This window comes from Mytilus trossulus, unplaced genomic scaffold (assembly GCF_036588685.1).
Source record: "Mytilus trossulus isolate FHL-02 unplaced genomic scaffold, PNRI_Mtr1.1.1.hap1 h1tg000103l__unscaffolded, whole genome shotgun sequence".
Classification (NCBI taxonomy): Eukaryota; Metazoa; Mollusca; class Bivalvia; order Mytilida; family Mytilidae; genus Mytilus; species Mytilus trossulus.
In genome coordinates, this window is record NW_026963296.1 from 1,073,417 (window position 1) to 1,097,592 (window position 24,176).

Here is a 24,176-nt window from a genome sequence, read left to right on the forward strand (position 1 = left end):
TTAAATTGACGTAAAATAACGGAGCAAACTGAATAAATGATGATGCTTAAACTATTTATAATAACATATTTAGATAATTTTAGATTAATCTAATTATTATTGTACTTATATGTCTCATATGTATACAAAAACGGCTAATATAACTCATTTTAGCATCATTTGTTAACGTTTCCTTGTTGTGATGATTTTCCGTTTCACAAGCGTGTATTTTCCCGTAAATTGCTTATATTCTGACGTCATTGTTCTATGACGTCGAGTCGCTCATTCATTAAAAAACATATGACGTGGGGGTACAATGGGAACAGCCCATGAAATATATTCATATTTTACCACGGGTGTGTACTCAAAGCGTTTGAAGGACGTCATGTTAGAATTGCCAATAAGACATCTCTTCATAAGATACCAAATGACACAGAAATTGAAAACTTTATGTCACCGTAAGGTCTTTAACAATGAGTAAAGCCCATACTATATATATGTTTACTCACAAATTTCTTCAGTTATGTGGATGTGTGTGATAGGCAGGGACGATCCAACCATTTTTAAAAGAGGGGTCATAACCAAGGACAAAGGAAGTTACAACTACATGGCCCCATTCAAATGCATTGATCGTCCAAAAAAGGGGGGTTCCGGACCCCCTGGATCCAACCACATGTTATACGACAAAAGTGCTATATATGATTTTTAACTTTAGTTTTATGTATATAATTCGGAGTTTAGTATGACTTCCATTATCACTGAACTGGTAACATATTTGTTTAGGGGCCATCTGAAGGACTCCTCATGGTGCGGGAGTTTCTCGCTGCATTGCAGACTCATTGGTGGCCTTCGGTTGTTGTCTGCTATATGGTTGGGTTGTTGTCTCTTTAACACATTCCCTATTTACATTCTCAATTTTATCTTATAATAGTCTAGAATTTAGTTAGCTAAGTGTCGTCGTATATATTTCATTTTTTTATTTTCAATCATATTTTTTTCAAAATTGGATACATGTCCCCAGTTTCCTTTGCATCTGTTCTATAATTGGAGTTCCAATAAGTTATAAGCAAAGAAAACTAAAGATAATCAGGAGAAGAATTTAGCAATAATTATAAAACATCCAGACCCGGGACAAGGCTCCACATAATAGATAATAATTTAAATTAAGGACTCCTCATCTCGGCAGACCGGGACAGACTCCACATACTAGATAGTTTACATCGTAGCTAACAACAACTTGATTACATAAAAGTAGTCTTCAGGTCTATACAAAAGTATTTTATTGACTTTTAATTATAGGATCAGAAAATGATATAATTCTGATTTCAATATATTGTCAATAATTGAACACGTTAATCCCTCGTAATCCTTCCAAATCTTTCAAAATTGGATTAAACTATAATGAAATGTAATAATGCGACACAAAAAGAATTATGTTAATCTGCTATTGTCTCTCACTAGTTCGATTCTGCACTTTTGATATACTCTACTTATATGCAGTGCAAATTTATATGTGCGTTCACAACATACGAAAAGGTTCATAGTAAAAATCTATGTTTTTCGCTTTCCCCCCCAACATTTGAACATTTGTACGATTTACAGATCTGACAACAATGTTGAAAAAGGCGGGACAACGTGTAATAGCAGGTCGGAAGACAGTACGTATTATGTAAGTCAATAACTCATTAAATTCTATTGTGTTTTTTTTATAGAGATTAGAAATCAATTACATATTTTATATATTTTCCGGCCTAAATTAAATATACATTGGTGGATCTAGGAGACTGTTGTGGTTAGTTATAGCTAGTAAGTAAGTAAATATTTATTTTAATGAAGCATCGCTTTCCTCTGTATAAATATGGAATATGTACATCGAAACCTCGATAATAACAAAAAATAACACTTTATTAGTTGTATGCATCCGAAACGTCCGAAACGTCATCACTCAGCAACGCCACACCCGAATGTTTGAAAATCAAGGTTCCGAACCGAGGCAGTTGTTGGTATATTAGCTATATATATACATAACAGTCAAATGCACCTAAAAGATTAAAATAACACTTTATAAATTTCACGGTTCCGAAGCGCTTTTTGTTGAACCCTCAGCTGCATCTTACTTAATTTGTCTTATGTCTTATATCCTTATTATTTCATTTTTCCTTGCTCATACTAACGCAATCTTGCAGTTTAAACAGATTATATCGATTCCCCTCTCATATTTTTCAAAAAATTTCATAATTTAGATATCAAGTTAGGACGGAATATATCTTATAACCTAGAAATTGCGTATAAGATCGTATAACGGGTATATTCTTAACACTGATCATGTTTATAGTAGTTCTGACCGGAGTGATTGGGTTCGGCCCCTACGCCGCTTGTTGAACCTTATTCATCCACAACACCTGTAAGGCTCATGATCATGAATCTCCATTACATTAAATGTACTTCCTATCTATTGATAGATTTGTACCACCCATGAAACAGTACTTCTCACAATAGACCAGACTTTTGTGTTCTATAACGCAATGTTGTTCAAGTACATGTATTCAATTTAATGACTAATTTTCTTCCCAAAACAATTAGAAAAGATCAAAATTCTGATATTTTACACTCCTTTTAAAGGTTATGATGGTGTAATGTTTAATTTAGCTTTGTTTAATGAACTGAATTCTTTGTTGGGTAAAATATATAAACAAATACGATAATTGTTTATTTAATTGAGAAAAATTATTGGTCTTTAAAAGGATGTTCCGTTGGTCACGTGGTTTAGATTTGATATTTAAAATAAGTTGATGCAAATCCCCTATCATATTGAAGTTGTTTTAAATCTAGTAAAGTAGTTGAGAGGAAATTCTTAATTCACCACTATATTTATAGATCGATAGTAAGTTTGTACATATATATATACATTATATTTTAATCTAAATTTATAAATTTGATGATACATCGAACTATAATTGCTTAAAATATGAAATAGATATACAAATAACTAAATTCAGAAAATATTGCATTTCATTTTATTTCTTTTCAATCTTAAGTTTGCTCAATTTCACCCAGTTTCATCGTGAGATTTTGTGAACTATGTATTGTATTTTATATACATTACGAGTGCAATTAATAAATTAATTTAATTTTAAGTGAGACATATAGATAATTATCATTTCCAATGGTACGATAGTAAAGTGGGAAATTATTGTAATAACGGTACTAGTGAATACTATTGATACGGGTTTCCAAAAAGGTATGTGTCAAATCAACTTTTGTTCATCTATTCTCTCTGATTATTTTTGTGTAATCTTCAGATTGTATATATACAAAACTATGAATTTTACGAAAAACAAAGAATTTTCTTATCCCTGGAATAGATTACCTTAGCTATAATTTGGCACAACTTTTTTGAAATTTTGGGTCCACAATGCTATTCAACTTTGTACTTTATAACAATTTTTATCTGAGCGTCACTGATGAGTCTTATGTCTGACGTATTAAAATATGAAATAAACAGAAAATCACCAATGACTAAAAAAAAGGGGGTGGGGTTGAAACACAAAGTTAGCTTTACAAAAAGACCCAAAACAATGCAAATTTTTAGACTAAAGAGAGGCAAATTATATTATATATTAAGTTTGAACTGGGAAGATCAACTGGGATACATGATGTGCTATTTTGTTTTATGTTCATGGTTCGCTCCCAAATGCAACTTGAAGATTGGTTTTTTCCAAAAAAAATGGGCGGACACTTTCTTAGTTTAAACATATTTATTTACAGTAGATTTGGAAACAAGTTTTGCAACTTATATTAATCCCTTTCCACTTTGCGGGTGCGAGTGCTGCCTTGTAGCGGCATTAGCCTACACTTTTTTTCGAAATCTACAAGGGTGTCTTTAACGTACAAGAGATATGGCTCTCTCTTAACACGGGTCAGCCATTTATAGTCCCCTTCCGACGGACTATCATCGTTTCCTTAAGACCATACTCTCAAATGGTGTCAAGGGAGAACCGAAAATTTAGTTCCTGAAATTTTCATCCCGAACGGGAATCGAAACAAAAACCTTTGTGATAGTAGTCCGATGCACTAACCACTACACCACGGCTCTCACTTTCTTGATTTCATATCCAGTTTTATTGTATTTTATATGTTTAATTTCTTGTGATATATATGAACAAAACAAATTTTAGTTTGGGAACTGACAAAAGTAAGCGATAATGTTAGGAGTTATGAATAAAAAAATGATTTTAAACGAAGAGTACAACTATGTAAGTGATAAACGTGTTTTTAATTCGTTATTTTACGATACCAGAAATATATATACATTTGTAAAAGGACGAAAGTACTTTAAATGGAAAATTAAAATATTTGAAATAAGTCAATTTAAAGACGTCACTGTTATGATTTGATTCTGTGAATCATTAACTTTCTATATATATCTTTATTCTCAATAAACCATATTACATAGGTATAGAGAAGACAAATGAATTATGTACAATATTTACAACAAGACAGAACAAACAAAATAGTTGCTAATACAATATATGAAGTCCATTTCAGCCAGGAGCACAAACACCTGTGTTAATAATCTTTATGAATTTACATAGTTTAATCAATTCTGATTTGTTTTTTGAAGACATAATCTGATTGTATTTGACAATATTTGCATTTTTTAAATAATAATTTGACATACAATGTTTCCTGTTTTCTTCAAAGTATTTACATTCTAATATATAATGCATTTCGTCACCAATATCCTTTTTATTACATAGAAGACAAATTCTATTGTTTCTAACTATATTGTTCCATCTACCCTGTTCTCAAACGTGAAAGTATACCGACAACTTTGATTTAAAACATTGGACAAAGTTCAAAAATGTGTAAAATAAATGAATTTCACTTCAACACAAATGATAATCTATATATGCATATCTAATGGTTTTTAACAGATACATAACAATTTCATTATCTCTGCTGACATTTTACTTCGAGCAATTAACGATCAATGAATATTAGAGCAGATTTGATAAGAAAAAATATATCATATGTGTCATATACACCTCTCTTAAAAATGGCATTGAAGATTCGTCATTTGATGAACTGTAACGTAAAAAGCAAACGGATATTATTCTCGATCGGCCATGACCTTTGAACGAGTTATCTAGTTGTTTTTGTACGAAATCCATTGGCAGGTGCTTGTTACTGACTGGTTTGAGAAAAGTAGTAAAATGGACTTTCAGTGGTAATTTTGAACGCGCTGTATTTAGAATTTTAAAATCCATTTAATATAGACAGATACTAAACTATGATAGATCTTAATCTTAAATCGATCTTTATGGATATATATCTCAGCCTATTTACGTCTTATATTTATATACGTATTTAAATATAGTTCGATAAATATTAAGTTGTTTTCTTTTAATACTTTGCAAAGCTGATTTCTTTATCACTGAATTATTGATGTTTGCTACTCACGATCGGATTCTTTTGAAACAATTTGTATCTGTTTTGAGACGTAATAGCTCAATATAGTTAATATTGGAAATGGAAAAATTATTATGAAGCAATTTTTCTACAGCTCATTATTTAAAGAAATCAATCTATTCTTGTATAGTTAACTATAAATTAACTGTTTGCAAAAGTAAAAATTATTCGAAATACTAGGGATTTTCTTATCCACGGCATATATTATTTTAACTGTATTTGGCATGTAACATTCGGAATTTTGGTTCCTCAATGCTCTTTTACTTTATTCTTGGTTTGGCTTTTTAACTATTTTGATCTGAGCGTCACTGATGAATCTTATGTAGGCGAAACGCGCATCTCGGGTATAAAAACTATAAGCCTGGTACCTTTAATTTGATAACTATTTATGTAGAAATAAGATGTGCTATGAGTACTGCCAATAAAACAACTCTCTATCCAAGTCATAATGTAAATCGTTTTAAGTCAAGTACGGCCTTCAACACGGTTCATATTATAATGGAATACCGTGAATATATGAATATAGAGCCATTGTCATATGTTAGTACAACTGAAGCTACTCATTTTAAGGATTTGCCACAGCGGACTCATATATAAGTAAGAAAAAGAGCGATACTTCAGGGGAATAAATAAACAGAATCGTATATGCATGCACATATACATGCCACATTCTTTGTATATGTGCCTGTCCCAAATAACGAGCCTTTTATTCAGTGGTTGTCGCTTGTTTATGTGTTACATAGATATAGGAAGCTGTGGTGTGAGTGCCAATGAGACAACTCTCCATCCAAATAACAATTTAAAAAGTAAACCATTATAGGTTAAAGTACGGCCTTCAACACGGAGCCTTGGCTCACACCGAACATCAAGCTATAAAGGGCCCCAAAATGACTAGTGTAAAACCATTCAAACGGGAAAACCAACGGCCTAATCTTTATAAACAAAACGAGAAACGAGAAACACGTATATATTACATAAACAAAGGACAACTACTGTACATCAGATACTATTTGTTTTTCGTTCATTTTTTGTATCTGACTATGCGGTATGCGCTTTCTTCATTGTTGAAGGCCATACGGTGACCTATAGTTGTTAATTATGTGTCAGTTGGTCTCTTGTGGAGAGTTGTCTCATTGCCAATCATACCGCATCTTTATTTATTTTTATATAGTAGTAGGAATTGCATATTCAAATTTAAATTTCTTGCAAGTACAGAAAACCTTTAAACGCAAATAGACTATAAAAAATCTACAAGAAACAATAGACGACAAATAGAACTGAAAGTCAACACTAATCTTAGACTCAAATCTCACAATCAGCTGATTAAATGTCGAAACGGGAAAGTGAATCCATTTATATTCCGATAAAGAGGCGTTTTCCTACAATATATAATTCCCCATATTTGATTTCAATTCGTATTAAGTTCCATGCACAACCCTCCATGTATAGGAACATTTAAATGAACTAATTTTAGGACTGAGAAACGAGACAGTGATTAATAAACGTTTGTTGTGTTAACGAATTATAAATTTGTAGACTCTGAGAGGCACTATTTTATGTTATTGACTTAAGTGGCCGTTATTACACTGAAGACAGGAGGCAATAGTTTATGTTATTGGCTTTAGTGACCGGCAGAGAATTTCTACAGTGTAAAAAATAGGCAATATTTTATGTTATTGACTTTAGTAACCGTTAAAGAATTTTTACAGTGTAGAAAAAAGGCAATATTTTATGTTATCGACTTAAGTGACCGTTAAACAAAATGGATACGTGTCTTTCTAGGAAGTTACAGAAACCAGAGAAAAAGATGGAAAGTTGGGAAAAAGAGGAAGACGATGCATCTCTACCGTTCTTTAACAGAAAGGAAGGTAACGATTATCTCATTTAAGTAGAAGCTATCACAGCGAAAGCAGATGCGGATTTAAGTGGGAAAAGGGGGGCACATGCCCTTCCGTATGGAGCTAAATATATATGGTTAATATATGCATAGACTTTTGATATATCCCACTCCAAGCGTTGGCTTTTATTTTGGTTCGGGTGCCTTTTTTCATTATACTGGAACAGCATCTGCGCGATATGGAAAGTGTGTGGTTTTTTTTTAATTTTTAAGGCGTATTTTGGCTGATGTCTCATTGATGTTTATCAACATCTACTTTTTTCATAAACACAGAGGCGAAGGCGAAGGCGTCCTTTCAGTGGAGTGTATGTCATTGTCTGGTCTATCATTTAATTTACTACGTAACATTTTAAGCCTAATAGTTAACACACAACAACACAGAGACATCACAGGTTATTTATGTTTTTATTTGCTTATTTTTTTCATCGGTCTTGCATTTCTTTTTTATCAAGACAAAAATCAAGGATCTTATTCAATTTTTTTTATTTTTTATTTTATTGGGACTGTTAAGTTTTCATTGCTACTTTTTTAAACTGGGTGTTGTGCACTGGTTAACTTTACACTTATTGTATATATAGTGTATCATGTTTTTGACAGGACTCCATACATGATCAAAGACTGCGGTTTGTATGTCTTTAAACCAATATTTTTCCTTAAACATTATTAAAAAGGTTAAGAAAAAAGTATTCTTAAATTTTTAGTAACTTAAGTATTTTAACCCTTCCGCTTCATTTGTTTTTAAAATTTGTTAAAACTTTTTTTTATGAATTTAATAGTCTTGTTTTGCCGTAATAGGTCATTTAAAGTCAATAAAGAATCTATACATAAAATCAAAGTGTTTATTCATTCCGTTAACGGTTGGATTTGACAGGCTTTTCATTACTATAATATAATTTAAAGGATTTGGTATATATCTACTGTGACATGTAATTACAAATTGGATACACATCTTTAACATGCAACTTACATATTTATATTCAGAGTGCAATTGTTATAAAGGTGCATGCATGTCGAAGGGAGATTAAATTTCCATGTTTAATATAAGTATGAAGCTTATAAACTTCAAAAATTTTACCAATTCAACAATTATGGGTCAATTGGGTGTTGTTTACGCTATTTAACTTCCAAGATATGAATGGAATGCATTCATTTTAGTACGTTCCGACAAAAGAAGGTTTCTATATTCTTTATATCTTAACACCTCAGTTTTCTCTATTCTTTATATCTGAACACCTCAGTATTCTCTATTCATTTACTTTGTTGGTTCAATTCTCTATTCATTATTTTGTTGATTCATTATTCTCTTTTCATTATTCTCTATTCATTATTTTGTTGATTCATTATACTCTATTCATTTACTCTGTTGGTTCAATTCTCTATTCATTATTTTGTTGATTCATTATTCTCTATTCATTATTTTTTGGATTCATAATTCTCTTTATATTATTCTGTTGATTCGTTATTCGTTATTCTTTATTTTGTTGATTCATTATACTCTATTCTTTATTTTGTTGATTCATTATTCTCTATTCTTTATTTTGTTGATTCATTATTCTCTATTCTCTATTCATTATTTTGTTGATTCATAATACTCTATTCTTTTACTTTGTTGGTTCAATTCTCTATTCATTATTTTGTTGATTCATTATTCTCTATTCATTATTTTTTTATTCATAATTCTCTTTTCATTATTCTGTTGATTCGTTATTCTTTATTTTGTTGATTCACTATACTGTATTCTTTATTTTGTTGATTCATTATACTCTATTCTCTATTTTTTTGATTCATTATTCTTTGTTCTCTATTTTGATGATTCATTATTCTCTTTTATTTATTTTGTTGGTTCATTATTCTCTATTCTTTATTTTGTTAATTCATTATTCTCTATTCTTTATTTTGTTGATTCATTATTCTCTATTCTTTATTTTGTTGGTTCATTATTCTCTATTCTTTATTTTGTTGATTCATTATTCTCTATTCTTTAATTTGTTGGTTCATTATTCTCTATTCATAATTTTGTTGTTTCATTATTCTCTATTAATTATATTTTTCGCCCATTCTTTTCTTTTTGGTAAAACCCAATCCACACCCTCCTAAATGTACTTGACATATTTGCCACTTGACGTTAAATAAGTAACAACAAATTAATCAACCGATACAAGTATAGCCTTGTGTTTTGAAAGAATTACAAAAGTGGCATAACTTTTATCCTTTTATATTGACATTATTTATTGCATTAAAAAATATATCTAAAACTCCGAGGTATAGGGGTGTGTCGGTTTCTTATTCTTCAATCTTTACTAATTACAAAGGGTTATCTATAGGTTAATTGCTTACTTTAAAAACCGTTAAATAAAAATTACATTTAAATAGAAAACAAGTTGACACAAGATGCGGCAAAAGAAAAGTCAATTTGTAATATACAGAGTACAATGCAATACATCAAAATATAAACTTAATTAACATTTTTATTTGGGGGTTTTCAAACCGATACAATCGCCTAGTTTAAAAATCTGACTGAGATCTTTCAGCAAATAAATTGTCAGTCATTTTAAATTTTAACTTTATTTTAATGTTCTAAGATGTGTCATATTGTAACCCGATATTTGATGTATATACTATTTATTTTGTGGCAAAATGAATATAGATTTATCCTGGTTGATAAAATTTTAAAGTGACACATTCTATTTCTAATCGACTTAAAAATTTACCAAAACATATTGACTTTCTTTGGTTTTTACATTTCGTTACTGATTGTTGTTTAATATAATAATTATATATTTTTTTTATCATCATACCTATGCAAAAAAAAAACCATCTTTACATGCTGCTAACAGCAAAACTTTCAAAACCAATTAACTAAAACAGAAGGCATGATTACTTTAGAACAAAGAATATGCCATGATTTTCTCGCTGCGTTGAAGACTCATTGGTGGCCTTAAGACGTTATCTGCACGTTGGTCGGGTTGTTGTCTTTGACTCATTTCCCATTTCTTTCTCAATTTTATTTTCCAGGTGAAGTCGGAATATACATGACCATTTACGATGCCAAAGCAGAAAATCCCAAGTCTTATGGATCTGAAAGATTTTATTACATGGATTTGACAGACAAGTTATTCGACCACTTATCGTCGGCCGACATCGTCAAACTCCGAGAAGACCTGGAAAAGAAGGGTGCTCTTCATGGAGCTTATATTGAACGCTTTTCAAGGGGTAATTATTCATTTTGTAAACTTTAAGAAGCCACATTTAGACTAGTACTACATGTAGGTATCTTGTTCATAATTGACATATATATATATAAAGATCGAAAAGATAATGGTCTTTTTTTAATGTAGCTCTTGACGTATAAGTCTCCCTCAAAATCAAAGTAATTAGGGAATAGAAATATTGTAACCATTGGTCTTCCTGTGACCGGCAGTAAAACCTCGCCATAATTTTTAGGTGTGTGGAATGTCCAAATCACAGCCACATTCGGTCAGAATGGGGACAATAAATCAAATGCCTCGCGTAAAGAGAATGCCACTCTCTTTACACATTAAGAACCCGTTCAACGTCCTTTGATAAGTCCGTATTTGGCTAAATTTCTGTCCCTATCAAGTATACCCTCGTTTTACCGTGACTGTCCAAATGTCCACAACCTTCATCTCGGACAGCTAATATTACAGTATGGATATCTATTCATCGTTCAATCAATCATTGCGTACGTAGGCATACCAATCCTACACATGGCGGCGTTCCTGATGGAGACAAATCCACAAATGGCTACGGACTCAAACCATTTATAAATTCACGATAAGTTCATTTGTTGAGATAGACATAACACCACATTGCCTTTGAATTTACTGGAGAGAAATGGTTGCGAGAGAGTTGGAAAAGGTTAATTTAAACAACATAAGTTTCAACTGTTGACATACACAAGAGGGCCAATTATTTAATATGATTTTAGGAAAAATAAGTAAATATATAAATTCAATACATCAACCAGAAGGAAAGTAAAACTTTATTTTAAAGCCCATTGCATTGGGAGTGTAGGTAAATGTATGCTCTTTGGTTAGCTTTCTTGAAGTCCTCATTATGTAAGGTATACTACCCTCCTTTCGAAGTATCCAAGTCCTACAGACAGACAGATTGATTATCTGTATGTCTATAGTCTACTCTTAAAGGAGAAAAGTTTACCTAACATAATAATGACCTCCCGGTTCAGCTTGCAAGCAAGCTTTCCAACGATAATATCTTTATCTACACACTCAATGCAATCGGCTGTAATAGATTCCTTCAAGTGGGACTATAGCAGTGCGATAGAATAACTGTATATACATACATACAATAACATCGACGTTATAGCCAGAAAAAAATTAAACACAAATATATTTTTTTCATCTCATGAATAAATAAGTGCTTTATTTTTTTGTTAACTTGAAGATTCCCGCGAAATCGCAGTTCAATTGGACAAGTGTGGAAACTATTTAAGAGCTTCTTGAATTTCGAGGGCATTACGTCGACTGAGCATGTGCGAAAGCGTATAAGACACGGATCGATATGGGACTCCGAATTTATATATTTTCTCTAAAATTGACGTTTTCTTTTGGAAAAAAGATTGTTTCAAAGGGAAAATTTAGGAAGGGCAGTGTATGGTTTTAGAGGTATTTCTTTTCTTTAGTGGTATAGATATTACTGTTACAATTCAAAAAATGTACTCGTTGAACTGTTTTGTAGTTGTTAAAAGCTTTTGCAAGTGCAAATTGTAAATGCAACCTGCAATTAATTGAACAGTACTCTATAACTGTAGAAAAAAATATATAATCGATTTAACTTTTAATTAGGTCTTTTGTCATGAACAAACAAATATCTCTAAAACCATCAGAAATAAAATCAGATTTCGTGTGAACCATATTTGTCAATGTTATCTAGAATGTCAAAAATCTATGTGAAATCGACACGATTAGCGCCATTATAAAATGGAATTCAACATATAACTGATTTTATCAGATATTAAAGTGATCCATCAAAACATATTATAACGGCAACAAACGGATACTTGGGAAACTGAGGGAAGTAAATGGACTGTTTGATTGGTCTTTATTGATGGTGGATTTAACCCGAATAATCCAGTCGTTATATTTCTCTTTTGATGGCTCGCAAATAGGGAGCTACCATTTGATTTTAGGGGGAGGGGTCTAGGATGAAATTTGAAAAAAATAGGCAGGACAGGAGTTTTGAGTAAAAAAAAAAGGCAGGATGGGACACTTGCAAAAAAAAAAAATTCAGGACGACAAGTTAGGTAAAAAAAAGTCAGGATAAACTACAAAAAAAAAGGCAGGACCGAACAGAGTGAAAAATAAAAATGCAGGACAGAGATTACAGCTAAAAAAAAATGCAGGACAAAATTTTTCATCCTAGCCTCCCCATAAAAATCAAATGGTAGCTCCCTAAAGTGATCCATCAAAACATATTATAACGGCAACAAACGGATACTTGGGAAACTGAGGGTAGTAAAGGGACTGTTTGAATGATACTTGGGAAACTGAGGGTAGTTAAGGGACGGTTTGAATGATACTTGGGAAACTGAGGGTAGTAAAGGGACGGTTTGAATGATACTTGGGAAACTGAGGGTAGTAAAGGGACGGTTTGAATGATACTTGGGAAACTGAGGGTAGTAAAGGGACTGTTTGAATGATACTTGGGAAACTGAGGGTAGTAAAGGGACTGTTTGAATGGTCTTTATTGATGTGTTTTATGATGGTGGATTTTAACCCGAATAATCCAGTCGTTATATTTTGCTACTCTTCAGTGATGTCTCGCAAGTAGAAGGGATAGATTGTTGGGAGTGACTGAATTATTCTTGTTTTTAAAAAAAAAACATCGAATAGGTAGACAACATATAACAGTAATTTCTTATAAAGAGATAGATTGTTGGGAGTGACTGAATTATTCTTGTTTTTTTAATGTTTTTTTCGAATAGGTAGAAAACATATTACAATAACTTCTTATAATATAATTCTCAATTCCATTTTAAACCGGAGTAAATCATGAAAAAACATTGATGAAGTCTCGGTCACTTGACAAAATTATGTCTATAAGCTGATAAACAAAACGACGTCAGCCAATCAGAAGACGCGTTACATCCAAAATTAAATATTAGAATATGATGAGATTAAAAACAATGTCCTTAAACGAATACAGTGAAGTAACGTCTAATGATTTGGTGACCACGTGACGAATTATGCAAATAAACTTGATCACCGATATCAGGATTAACATTTGTTTCGTCTACAGAAGACTCATCAATGACACTCGAATCAAAAATGCAAAAAAGGTGCTAAATAAACTACGATATGTAGTTGAAGAGCACCAATCTTTCTTTTTTTTTTAATGTCAGAAGTATTTACCAATATTGTTATAAAATGACAATGGGAAAATGATTGAGCGATGAACGTGTGGCCATTACTTCTACGATAAAAAGAGCGACATCATTTCAATATCTTATTTTTACTGTAAGATCGTAAATCAGAAGCAGACCTACATTACTATAGCTGCTCGCATCCGCTTGCATGATCGGAAACGGCCCCCCCCCCCCCTTTCCGTTTTTTCTTTAACTATGAAAACATTTTATGGTATTCCGGAGGTTAGAAAATCTTTTTAAAATGACAGGACCTGCTTTTCTGACCGAGAACCATGACGTCTATGCGAATTGAGTCGAAACTGTGAAACAAAGCCTTTAGAATTCTGTGCAATCACATTTAATGATGCATGGTCAATATTTGTTCTGCTAATTAAAGTCACTTCATAGAAAGTCAATACAGACACATTCGTTAGCAAAACAGCCATCAATCGAAGACATTAAATGGGAAAATAATATAATTTCTTCTTTTTATAACCCTTTCAAAGGCCCTCCCTCGATTTCTGATGACAATTAAAACTAAATAATTATCAAAATTAGAATCAAATCACTTCATTAGTGACATAACACCCAAATAAACAGAGCTAAATTGTCGATTTTACCGCCATTAAACAGACCCAAATAAACAGAGCTAAATTGTCGATTTTACCGCCATTAAACAGTGTCAAATCTATATAATCTATCAGAGATTGAAAACAAAAGAATAGATTTGGTTGAAATTGTAGAATACTAGAATAATTCTTATTAAGAAATAATTGTTAAATAACCTTCAGAATACTTCCTGTTTTTGTTTTGATTGCTTGTACCAGCTAACGTGGATAATGTTTGTCTTCAATCATTTAAACGAAAATTAGAAAAATACGTAGGATATAATGCAGCTTGGGACTTGTTACCGTTTTAACACTTTTTAAAAACAATTCATCATTTGTTGTTTTTATAGTGATTAAGATGATAACACAATGTTGACTGCTGTACCCCTATTTTTCACATTTTTACCTTTGGTGTCTGTTTGTTTTGTTTACTCATCGGTGGCAATATAATGGAATTTGATGCGACTGTCATACAAGTGAGAGTTTTAGCTAGCTATAAAATCAGGTTCAATCCACCATTTTCTACATAAGAAAATGCCTGTACCAAGTCAGGAATATCACAGTTGTTATCCATTTGTTTGATGTGTTTGAACTTTTGATTTTGCCATTCGATGGGGGACTTTCCTTTTTGACTTTTCCTTGGAGTTCAGTATTTTTGTGATTTTACTTTTCACGCAGACTATGATGGTCGTGGTGGTGGTGGTGGTGGTGGTGGTGGTGGGGGTTATGGGCACTAGGGACACATTCTTGTTTATTGTTTTTTTGGCTGGCAATCGTTGCTAGTTGCTAGTGCCTTATAAGTTTGACAGAATTTTCATTCTCCTGCGTAAATGTTAGACAGGCGATCTAGCTTCGGCTATGTGTGACATGGTTTGCTACAAAATCTGTCGATCAATGACGAATAAAAACATGTTATAATGAGTGGTAACACGTAGAACATGAAGTCACGTGACTTTTTATGGGACAAAATTGCAATGGTATTTTTAAACGCAAACTAAAATCTACAACCAGCAAGTTGAAAAACAATTTATTATCAATTTCTTAAAATTTCAGAAATAGTTGTAGCTGTAGGATTTGACGATAAAGGTTCATCACAGTGGCGAATCCAGGGGGTCCGGGGGTTTGACCCCCCTCCCCTTTTTGGACGATCAATGCATTTGAATGGGGACATGTGGTTGGAGCCCCCCTTTATCCTGAATTGGAAAACCCTCTTTTAAAATGGCTGGATCCGTCCCTGTAATTAGACTCACTTTGAGATCTCTAAAAACAAGTTAACAAACATTTAATTATCAAAATTTCAATGGTATTTTTAAACGCAAACTAAAATCTACAATCAGCAAGTTGAAAAACAATTTATTATCAATTTCTTACAATTTCAGGAATAGCTGAAGGATTTGACGATGTAGGTTCATTAGACTACACTCAGAAAAATAACAAACATTTTATTATCATTTTTTTACAATTTCAGGGATAGTTTTAGCTGTAGGATTTGATGACACAGGAGCATTAGACTCACTGTGGGATCTATACCAGAGAGGAAAACTGAGTTTGACTTTCCAGGACGTTATCGTCAATAGCACTGTATTAAAGAAGCTTAAAACAACCAAGATAGTACTCCGATCTAAAATCTTGGAATCCGAATACAACAACTGTACAAACGAACTGTTGAGTAGAAAAATGAAAAGACTGGAAATAAAAACTAGAGGTAATTATCTTACTTTGACCTATTGTCGTGGAAGGGATATAAAAAACTAGAGGTAATTATCTTACTTTGACCTATTGTCGTGGAAGGGAAATAAAAACTAGAGATAATTATCTTACTTTGACCTATTGTCGTGGAAGGGAAATAAAAACTAGAGATAATTATCTTACTTTGACCTATTGTCGTGGAAGGGAAATAAAAACTAGAGATAATTATCTAATTTTGACCCATTGTCGTGGTAGGGATATGGAATACCACGATTAAAGATTCCGTTGAAAAATATATTATTACAGATGATACATAATTCTTGAATTTCCCATGCCAAGAGTTGTGGTTATTGTACGTTTTAAAGATCCGTTTGATAATATATTAAAACAGATGATAAATAGTTCATACGTTCCCCATGTCAAGAGTTATGGTTATTGTACGTTTTAAAGATCCGTTTGATAATATATTAAAACAGAGGATAAATAGTTCATACGTTCCCCATGTCAAGAGTTATGGTTATTGTACGTTTTAAAGATCCGTTTGATAATATATTAAAACAGAGGATAAATAGTTTATACGTTCCCCATGTCAAGAGTTATGGTTATTATACGTTTTAAAGATCCGTTTGATAATATATTAAAACAGATGATAAATAGTTTATACGTTCCCTATGACCAAGAGTTATGGTTATTGTACGTTTTAAAGATCCGTTTGATAATAAATTAAAACAGATGATAAATAGTTCATACGTTCCCCATGAAAAAGAGTTATTGTTATTGCAAAAGATTATTATTGCACTGTATAAATAACTTCAATCGTATTATAATGTCCCTTTCATGTTGCCCATCAAGGGGGGTCTCATTGGGGGGTTCTTATCCCGGATCCTGCTTACTGTATTGTCAGATTCCCGGATCCTGCTTACTGTATTGTCAAATTCCCGTATCCCGCTTACACTATGTACGTAAGCAATTCTCATTTTTTGTAATTTCCCGTGTCCCGCTAGACTTCATTTCCCGTTTTCACGGCACAATAATTTGACTTTCACGTGTCACGCTTACAAAAAATCGGCAATCCCGCGTCACGCTTAGACCCCAATGAGACCCTAATCACGGTCCCTCCATTGGAACGATAAATAGTCCTTGTTTTTATTAATTTGAAACACATTGCTTGACGGATCGTTCCATATTGTAGAACTATTCCTATTTTGACTAAAGTTGGTACAATTGTATTGTAATTGTATTCCAGTAGCGAAAAACATACAAAAAATAACCACAAGGTCACACTGGACAAATTAAGGTGGTACCCAACACTTTGACTAAAATTTATTTGGCTCGTTTAATTTTCTTAAAATTTTGACAAAGTATTAACTTTGACCCTTTGACAAAAATATAAAAAATTCAAACAATTTGAACCAACTGTTTCATCAGAAAAATTACACTGGTTATATAGCAGCTTGACAAACACTTATTTTGATCATTGAGAAGCTTTATTTTCCCTTATGAACACAACGTCATTAAAACATTCTGCTGATTTTACAGAGTTATCTCCCTGTAGTGTTAGGTATCACCTAAAGGGTCAAGATAAATGATTATTTTGTTGTGAAGGGATACTATCATATACGATTTGATGCGTATGTTAGTTAGGCCGTGTATACTTTTCGTGTGAACAATCCAAATTCATTTATTCCTTTTGTCAGCAAGATTTAGCGTACATAGTTGAATTAATATTTTAAGAAACAATATCAAAACATGCATATAAATCTGTACTTTTGAATTTCCAGAAGTAGACAAGAAAATGGTGCTTAGATTGACAGAACAACAAAAAAGTTTCACCAATAATGTGCAATCCCTGAAGGATACTGAAGAAGACATAGAATTATCGTTAGGAGAATTTGCTCTTACCATGAAACAGATACTACCACAAGGTGTACTCGAATTAAAAACTATACGAGAGTTCGAAACAAATTACAAAATGGCCAAAGGAACATCACGTGTCAAAAACACTAAAATTATTGACCAGTTCATAGACATGTTAGGGAAGTTACGAACCACGTTCACAGAAGCGTTTACACAATTATATGTACCATTGCTACAAGTTCATTCCATTTGTGAAAGCGAAAAACAAAAACAAATAAAAAGAGACATACGCAAGAAAATTAACATTGGACAAGAATTAATGAAACCGGAAGCTCCGCTCAAAATTGTAATTCATCCCGTCTGGGCAAGAAAGATACTTCCTCGGGAGCAATCATTATTCCGTGGACTTGTGTGCGTACTTCCGCTTGCTGTGGAAGCTCTCAAAGACATCGACTTCATGCTTGATGAATATATTAACGATTTTGTATTGTAATTTTTTTAATTTTATGTCATTAGTCCGTCCATATATTATTAAATAATAAAATGTACCAACCCAAAATTGATTCATATCCCTTCCCTTGTGAATTTTCAAAGAGACCATATAAAATCGCTCGAGCATCTGTATAGCATGGTTCTACAGCTTTTTTCTAATTTTGGTTCATTCCTCAACAAATTTGCCTAATATACAGATACAGCATTTCATATGTAACATATGACTGATATAGTGATAGAGCAATCGTTACCCCGAGAACAACATCTTCAACCCTGGCCTCTTGTCAGTTTTTATTATTTAATATGAAAGGATAACACTAGGAAGACATATAAGAGGGGGAGGAGAGGGGGGTACCCTTCTCCCTTCTCCCATCCCTCTTCTCCTTTCTTCTACCCTTCTCCTTATTTTATTATTTTTAATTTACCAGAAAAAAGAGAGATATTTTATTTTTTCATATTTTATTTTTTTCTCCCAACTTTTTCTCCTTTCTCCCAGCCTTCCTATCCTTTCTCCTTTCTCCTACCCCCTTTCTCCCTGTCTCCCTTACCCCTGTCCTCCCCTCATATAACCTCTAAGCAATGTGTGAAAGTATATATAGATAGCTGAATGTTACTCTCTCCAATACGAATATTGCTTTCAAAAATAAAGTTAACAGGGGTGTAGTTTACGTTGAGGCAACCGAGGCGGCAGTTGCCTTGGTTAAAAAACAATACAAAAAACAAAAATTTCCTTGACTGTATTTTCTTTCAAATGATTATTTCAGCAAAATGGCTACTAAACAATGATAATATAGCAACTTGTTATGTCTTGTTGGCGCGGTAATGGATTCATACCCTTTACGAATTATTCAAGACTTATGGGAACATTTGAATTAATTGTCTCTCCTCTTCTTGGAAAAAACCCTTTACGGTAGTTTACTGTTATTCAAGTTTGTCAGAGTAAAAGGAAATCGACCAGCAGATTTATTTAGTCCTACCCCATTGCAAGCGAAAACAGTGAGACGAATAGATGATGATCCAACTCACGAGTCACCCGATCGAATCAGTATACCATTGAATTAGGTAAATTATTTAATTTTGTGTCAGAATAATTTCTAGTATATGAGGGCCTGGGTGTGGTTTTAAGAAAACAGAAAAAAATCGGCCCTGAAATTAATTTAAATTTTAAGAATATGGATTTAAATGGTGCTAAATTATAAAATAAAGGAAAATCAAATTATGGGCGACAATGATTAAAAAATAAATATTTGATAATCCCATTAAAAGCATTCAAACCCTCATTTATAACCGTTGACATGTTCCCCTACGACTATGTTCATTGACCCTGCACCAAACAAATCAAATATGCATCTATATATCATAGTTCACAGAAAATAATATATGTGTTGTGGTTCTCAAGTTTTATTCTCGCTATTTTAAATTCATAGATATAGGAAGATGTGGTGTGAGTGCCAATGAGACAACTCTCCATCCAAATAACAATTTAAAAAGTAAACCATTATAGGTTAAAGTACGGCCTTCAACACGGAGCCTTGGCTCACACCGAACAACAAGCTATAAAGGGCCCCAAAATTACTAGTGTAAAACCATTCAAACGGGAAAACCAACGGTCTAATCCATAAAAACAGAACGAGAACCGAGAAACACGTATATATTACATAAACAAACGTCATAGTAAGTTTTCACAAGGAGGGAATTAAAAATATTTAAAGGAATCACTAATTCCAGAGAAATATGTCTGTTAGTTAATACATAATGTCAGTTTATATATAAAAAAAATCAACAACATACAATAACTGTTCATTTATAATGAAGACTTCAGAATCAAGTAAATGTCAGTTATTCACCGGTTGTCATGTTCATCGTGAATGGAAAAAAAAATTGTAAATCATAAGAGCAAGAACATGATCACAAAAAAAAAAATTAAAATAATTTAAAATATGAAAGAATATTCACCAAAAAAATAAATCAATAAATATAAAAATAATAATATATAGAAAAAGGGGTCTATTCACCAAGGACTGTGCTTCAAAGTTGTATTTGGCAAGACAATTTTTTCTTCTAACTTATAAATACCATGCATTCAATATCTTCTCAATCTGGTGGCTTTATATTACATAAAAGTTTTGTCTGATTTGTTGTCCGGGCGAACATAAAAAAAGTGCAAATGAAACAACATTCCGGTAGCATTTGCCTCATCCAAACTATATTCAAAGAGAGACAACTCTATTTGTTAACTATGCATCAATAGACCACTTTCGAGTTCATCCGTCACCGGAAAAAACTCGTCAATTAGACGCGCCTTTATGACGTCATTTGCCAGATAGAGGGGGTCACCTGTATCCCTGCACTATTTACGTTCATCAAGCGTCTTAGTGATCGTCATTGTGCAGGATAAACTAGAAATAATGGTTGTTCTGTAGGTACTTAATGACAATTCCCTAATGACAGCAAGGCTGATTGTTAATTTTGAGAATTCAATTTGCCAAATAATTCGTACAATATAGAATTATATGGGGACGAAGTCCCCAATTACGGTAGAAAAATCAATAAAAAAAAAAAAAAAAAATCTGGGAAAATTTCCCGAATTTTTCATTGTACTAATGAACTCAAAATCGTTAACGTTTTTTTTTCAGATCTAGTTCCTGTTCCGGTTTTCCCGCATTTGCGCAGAAATCTGTCTTGTTTGCATGAGACTTTGATTTTTTTTTTATATTTACCAGTCTAGTAAAACATAAGATTGGATCTCAATACAAATTCAATTTTAATAATTGTTTGATATGAAAAAAACGTTACGTTTCCTGATGAAAGCGTTTCTTTTGTTTACATCGAATATGACGTCATAACTTAAAGAACGTCACAGCTAATTCCCTAACAACAGAACCAAAATCGGGAACGTAACGTACGGTATTTCGGTTTCTTTTATCAACATGATTGAATTAAGAAAATAATACATACAGACTTCGTCCCCATTCACAGGTTATGCCTGCCTCATATTAGTTTTCCAACCACTCGCTCAACATAGGAACGGAAGTGACGACGCCCCTAAACGCACAAATGACGGTGATAAAGGCGCGTATAATTGACGAGTTTTTTCCGGTGACGGATGAACTAGAAAGTGGTCTATTCGCTGTTTTACCGACCGTGCAAGGGCTGTATAGCCAGTCAAGGTCGTTAAAAACTTCCATTTGTTGTATACGCTGTCATTAATTATACAATATTTATGCGTAACACACATGATACATTTACGTAACTTTCAAGGACAGTGAATCTGACTGAAATCACATGGACTCATCATAAATAATTTATAAATGACGAAATCAAAAATTGACGGCAAAGATTTTCTTGAACAAATTCTAAATTTTCAAAATTGTAATTAATTTACTGAATGTAATTTTTGAAATATAATTAACATGAACAAAGTGAACTTAAATTTGAAACATTTGTCATTAAGATTTACAAGGACTATTTGCTTTCTGCCGAAACCTTTTCTCCATATCCACACTAACTTGCTTTTAAATGTATAAATATATATATTTGAACTTCGACTAATCCAAATAGTGATTTTATTTTACAAATGAGTTAATTAAAAATAACTTTTTACAAATAAGATGTGGTATGATTGCCGTTACGACAACTATCTGCCAAAGTTCAAATAAAGTGAATGATTATGTAAGCAATTTAAAGGCAACCGTATGGCCTTCAACAATGAGAAAACCCGATACCATATAGTCGGCTATAAAAGGCCCCTACAGTGAAAAATATGAATCAATTGAGAAAACTAACGGTCTAAATTTTAACATAACCATTTTATGAACAAAAATATATGGTAAACGTGAACCAACGACAACCACTGAACTACGGGCCCCTGACTTGGGATAGACACTTAAAGAATGTGGCGGGGTAAAACATGCGTATGAACTAAATTTTTTGATAAATGACACCCAGTCCCGAATTCCAGTTATTTTTTTTTATTTCTCGGTCGTCAAACCTACTTAAACTTAATATGCCGTAAATCTAAATTGATTTATTTACACAATGGTATATAACACGACTATCATTGTTGTCGGGATCATTAGTAGCAGGCCTCAGAAGTCGGTCAACGGGATGTTTTTTCTACATTCGTCTCAAGCTTTGACAACAACCAGCCCGCAGTGATTGAATTACTATAAAAATATTAAAATAAAAACTGTCAGCTTCCCTCTGACTATGAATTATTATCTTTATTGTAAATTCTTTACAGATTAGGTGAAACAAACCCAAATAAGTTTGTTATGAAACACACGTGTACACAACGACACCAATGTAGAGTTATAAATTGACCAAAATTTCCCACGTTTATTTTTAGCCAGACGATTGACCAATGAGAAACCAGTATAAAATTACATGCGGACTGGGTGTTGCCAAAGCCTGAGACGAATGTAAAAAAACATCCCGTTAACCGACTTCTGAGGCCTTCTACTAATGATCCTGACAACAATGATAGTCGTGTTATATACCATTGTGTAAATAAATCAATTTAGATTTCCAGCATATTAAGTTTAAGTAGGTTTGACAACCGAGAAATAAAAAAATAACGGGATTTCGGGACTGGGTGTCATTTTTCAAAAAAAAATAGTTAAGTACCTTGTGTTATATTAAGGTATACAGGAAATTTTTTTTTGGAGACAAGTGCCTGTATTTTCGAGGGCAAGATTTTTAAAACCATTTCACTGACGATGAAGTGTCAACTCGCATTCTTACTTTCTTTTTTCCTGGTCAGTTTATTTCCCCTTGTTCACAGATTTATGTTGTTTCGTTGTCTTCCAGTGGTAATTTTATCTTATTTGAAATTACATAAGTGTGCAATATTTAGCTATTGTTAACTGTCTGTCTATAAGATCTCATCATGTTTTATATTTTGATTGTACGGTTATGTCTATTTCGAATAAGTTCTTCTTTTCTTTCTTTTTTTTTTTAAATAAACACGACTTTGTTTGTAAGCATGAGTTTATGTGTGCAGAGGTTCTTTAAATAGAGAATGAGTTTAAACGACTCTTATAAATTATTCTTAATGTCATAGAATTTTTGAATTATAATTCCATATATAATTCTAACAATAAACAACAAAATTGCATTTGTTGCAACAAAAACAAATGTTTATGTTTTTTTTTATGGTATTTTATGATCTCACTAGCCCTACATACAACACTTCTTAAAATTACAAAAATCATAAATTTAAACAATGAAAACCTATATTGACCCTCCTCTCCTTAATATAGTTATAAAGTCGCGTACAATTATTTGTGCTTGAAGTGTGGCAAGCGCAGGCCAAGGAATCAACAAAGATATTTTAGGTATTCCGAGTTAACAGTACGTCAGTGCTTTTATTTTTGTCTCGTTTTCACTACATATTTTCTCTTCCTGTGTTCATTACTAATCGAGCTGAAGCCTTTTAAGGCAACAAGGCGTTGTTCTAACGTACTGCTCAGAAAGGTAAATATGATTAATTGTATGATCAATTTCATTCACTAGGTTAAGACTTTTTTTTAACTTTAAAGAAAGATAATTAAAAGGACTTTTCAAACCGTGAGCAAATTTGATGTTTATATAAAAATGCGCTATTTTCAAACGTTTCTGAAGAAAGACTAAACATAAGAAGGATCTGCATAAACTGATTTCTAAACCTTATATAAATGAAATAAAAATTATGATGATTTTTTAAATACACAATCATAATGATCGAAAGGACGATTGGAAGATTTGATTGATGCGATTGTTAGAATTTCCAATTTGAAAATTAAATATTACAAAAACT

General features: G+C 32.4%; 1 protein-coding gene across 5 annotated transcripts; it reads left to right on the forward strand.

The window, feature by feature from the left end:
• Window positions 1-1,409: 1,409 nt before the first annotated feature.
• LOC134699951 (uncharacterized) lies at window positions 1,410-18,447 on the forward strand. Of its 5 annotated transcripts, none has more exons than XM_063561351.1 (5): window positions 1,410-1,648; window positions 7,234-7,319; window positions 10,364-10,561; window positions 15,810-16,046; window positions 17,812-18,447. In XM_063561351.1, the coding sequence occupies exons 1-5, from the start codon at window positions 1,593-1,595 to the stop codon at window positions 18,378-18,380; spliced, it is 1,146 nt and encodes a 381-aa protein (XP_063417421.1). In that variant the 5' UTR covers window positions 1,410-1,592; the 3' UTR covers window positions 18,381-18,447. The 5 variants fall into 5 exon arrangements, with proteins under 5 accessions (XP_063417421.1, XP_063417422.1, XP_063417423.1 ...); XM_063561352.1 differs by lacking the exon at window positions 1,410-1,648 and adding an exon at window positions 1,674-1,789 and having other exon boundaries at window positions 17,812-18,445; XM_063561353.1 differs by lacking the exon at window positions 1,410-1,648 and adding an exon at window positions 1,717-1,785 and having other exon boundaries at window positions 17,812-18,446.
• Window positions 18,448-24,176: the final 5,729 nt, after the last annotated feature.

Excerpts from the sequence above, each read along its gene's own strand:
- LOC134699951 (XM_063561351.1), top strand. The coding sequence starts at position 1,593 with ATGTTGAAAAAGGCGGGACAACGTGTAATAGCAGGTCGGAAGACAGTA. Across the intron at positions 1,649-7,233 it reads CGGAAGACAGTACGTATTAT|GAAGTTACAGAAACCAGAGA; the intron begins GTAAGTCAATAA and ends GTGTCTTTCTAG. Across the intron at positions 10,562-15,809 it reads TATTGAACGCTTTTCAAGGG|GGATAGTTTTAGCTGTAGGA; the intron begins GTAATTATTCAT and ends TTACAATTTCAG.